Raw genomic sequence first — 3,018 nt, forward strand, 5'->3', positions numbered from 1 at the left:
TGAGTACTGGAGTGTAGAAAATAAATAACTATATATAGCACAGGAAACTCTACTCAATACTCTGTGATAACCTATATGGGGAAAGAATCTAAAAAAAAAAAATAGAGTGGATTTACGTATATGTAATACACCTGAAACTAATACAATGTAGTAAACCAACTACACTCAATAAAAAACCCTAGTGGCTAAAATCAAGGTGTCATGAGGGCTGTGTTTCTTCTGAGGCACTAGGGAAGAATCTATGTCCTTGTTTTTCTAACTTCTAGAGATGGTTTGCATTCCTTGGCTTGTGGCCCTCTCCATATTAAAAACCAGCAAACATTGCTTCACTATTACCTCTGCCTCTGAAGTCACATCTTTTTTTTTTTTTTTTTTTGTGGCTCTGAAAAGAGCCGTTTATTTGGTTGTTTCCAATCTTGGTTCTTTACTTAGTCTTGTGGTGGCTCTCAGTCTTCTTGGGCAGCAGCACCGCCTGGATGTTGGGCAGGACACCACCCTGAGCGATGGTGACTTTGCCCAGCAGCTTGTTGAGCTCCTCGTCGTTGCGGATGGCCAGCTGCAGGTGACGCGGGATAATGCGCGTCTTCTTGTTGTCCCGGGCCGCGTTGCCCGCCAGCTCCAGGATCTCGGCCATCAGGTACTCCAGCACCGCCGCCAGGTACACCGGGGCCCCGGCCCCGACCCGCTCAGCGTAGTTACCCTTGCGGAGAAGGCGGTGCACTCGACCCACGGGGAACTGGAGTCCTGCCCGCGAAGAGCGAGTCTTGGCCTTGGCGCGAGCCTTGCCGCCTTGTTTGCCACGTCCAGACATGATTCAAGATCAACGGTCACCGTGGAGAATGAAGTCACATCTTATTCTCTGATTCTCCTGCCCCGTTTTTACTCTTATAAGGAATTTTATAATTACATTGGTCCCACTCAGATCTGTTCAGTCCCTTTTCCATGTAATGTAACATCATCCATGAGAAGGAGAGGTAGGGGTTATTATTTTGCTTATCACGTTAAGGTGATACTTTGCTTCATTCTACAAAGGATTTTAGGAGGCAGTTTGTATATTCTATGAAGACTCTGAATTTAGTATATTAACACCCCTTATTTGACATGTAGGATTTAAGCTTATATTTCATAGAATAATTATAAATCAAATGCTAAATAGCTATTAATACATATTTCTTTAAATGCAGGTATAAGTTACAGGAAGAAAGTGAACTGATAAGACATAAAAGATTTTATACAATTTGAAAACAGTTTTTAAACCTAAAGTGCACATTAGGTTTTTGTTTACCTAAAATAAACCTAAAGAATATTTACAAATATTTTTGGAGTAGATGAGCGGATAAATAAATGACCTTAATTAGAAATTATTTTTTATGTTTAATGATGGACCACATCTTTAGCTTGCACTCCAGAAGAAAGATCTTTAACATCAAAAAGGGCATAACGTACTCCATCTATTGGCAAAGATGGGCTCAGTATAGGAGAGAAACAGTATGGACCTAACAGAAGCAGAAAACATTAAGAAGAGGTGGCAAGAATACACAGAAACACTATATAAAGAAGATCTTCATGACCCAGATAATCACGATGGTATGATCACTCACCTAGAGCCAGACATCCTGGGATGTGAAGTCAAGTGGGCCTTGGGAAACATCACTACAAACAAAGCCAGTGGAGGTGATGGAATCCCAGTTGAGCTATTTCAAATCCTAAAAGATGATGCTGTGAAGGTGCTGTGCTCAATATGCCAGCAAATTTGGAAAACTCAGCAGTGGTCACAGGACTGAAAAAGGTCAGTTTTCATTCCAATCCCAAAGAAAGGCAATGCCAAAGAATGCTCAAACTACCACACAATTGCACTCATCTCACAGGCTAGTAAAGTAATACTCAAAATTCTCCACACCAGACTTCAACAGTACGTGAACCGTGAACTTCCAGATGTTCAAGCTAGTTTTAGAAAAGGCAGAAGAACCAGAGACCAAATTGCCAACATCCACTGGATCATCCAAAAAGGAAGAGAGTTCCAGAAAAACATTGATTTCTGCTTTATTGACTATGCCAAAGCCTTTGATTGTGTGTATCACCACAATTTGCGGAAAATTTTGAAAGAGATGGGAATACCAGACCACCTTCTCTGCCTCTTGAAAATGGGTATGCAGATCAGGAAGCAATAGTTGGAACTGGACATGGAACAACAGACTGGTTCCAAATCTGGAAAGGAGTACATCAAGGATGTATATTGTCACCCTGTTTATTTAACTTCTATGCAGAGTACATCGTGAGAAACGCTGGGATGGATGAAACAAAAGCCAGAATCAAGATTGCTGGGAGAAATATCAATAACCTTAGATATGCAGATAACACCACCCTTATGGCAGAAAGTAAAGAAGAAAGGAAGAGCCTCTTGATGAAAGTGAAAGAGGATAATGAAAAAGTTGGCTTAAAGCTCAACATTCAGAAAACTAACATCATGACATTGGGTCCCATCACTTCATGGCAAATAGATGGGGAAACAGTGGAAACGGTGGCTGACTTTATTTTTGGGGGCTCCAAAATCACTGCAGGTGGTGACTGCAGCCATGAAATTAAAAGATGCTTATTCCTTAGAAGGAAAGCTGTGACCAACCAATATAAGAAGCAGAGACAGTACTTTGCCAACAAAGGTCCGTGTAGTCAAGGCTATGGTTTTTCCAGTAGTCATGTATGGATATGAGAGTTGGACTATAAAGAAAGCTGAGCACCGAAGAATTGATGCTTTTGAACTGTGGTGTTGGAGAAGACTCTTGAGAGTCCCTTGGACTGCAAGGAGATCCAACCAGTCCATCCTAAAGAGACTGGTCCTGGATGTTCATTGGAATGACTGATGTTGAAGCTGAAACTCCAATATTTTGGCCACCTGATGTGAAGAACTGACTCATTGGAAAAGACCCTGATGCTGGGAAAGATTGAAGGCAGGAGGAGAAGGGGATGACAGAGGATGAGATTCTTGGATGACATCACTGACTCAACACACATGGATTG

General features: G+C 41.6%; 1 protein-coding gene across 1 annotated transcript; it reads right to left on the minus strand.

Annotated features, from left to right (window-relative positions):
• Positions 1–382: 382 nt before the first annotated feature.
• LOC133254408 (histone H2A type 1-J-like) lies at positions 383–837 on the minus strand. The gene has a single exon (XM_061428679.1). The coding sequence runs from the start codon at positions 809–811 to the stop codon at positions 425–427; it is 387 nt and encodes a 128-aa protein (XP_061284663.1). The 5' UTR covers positions 812–837; the 3' UTR covers positions 383–424.
• Positions 838–3,018: the final 2,181 nt, after the last annotated feature.

This window comes from Bos javanicus, chromosome 9, assembly GCF_032452875.1.
Source record: "Bos javanicus breed banteng chromosome 9, ARS-OSU_banteng_1.0, whole genome shotgun sequence".
NCBI lineage: Eukaryota > Metazoa > Chordata > Mammalia > Artiodactyla > Bovidae > Bos > Bos javanicus.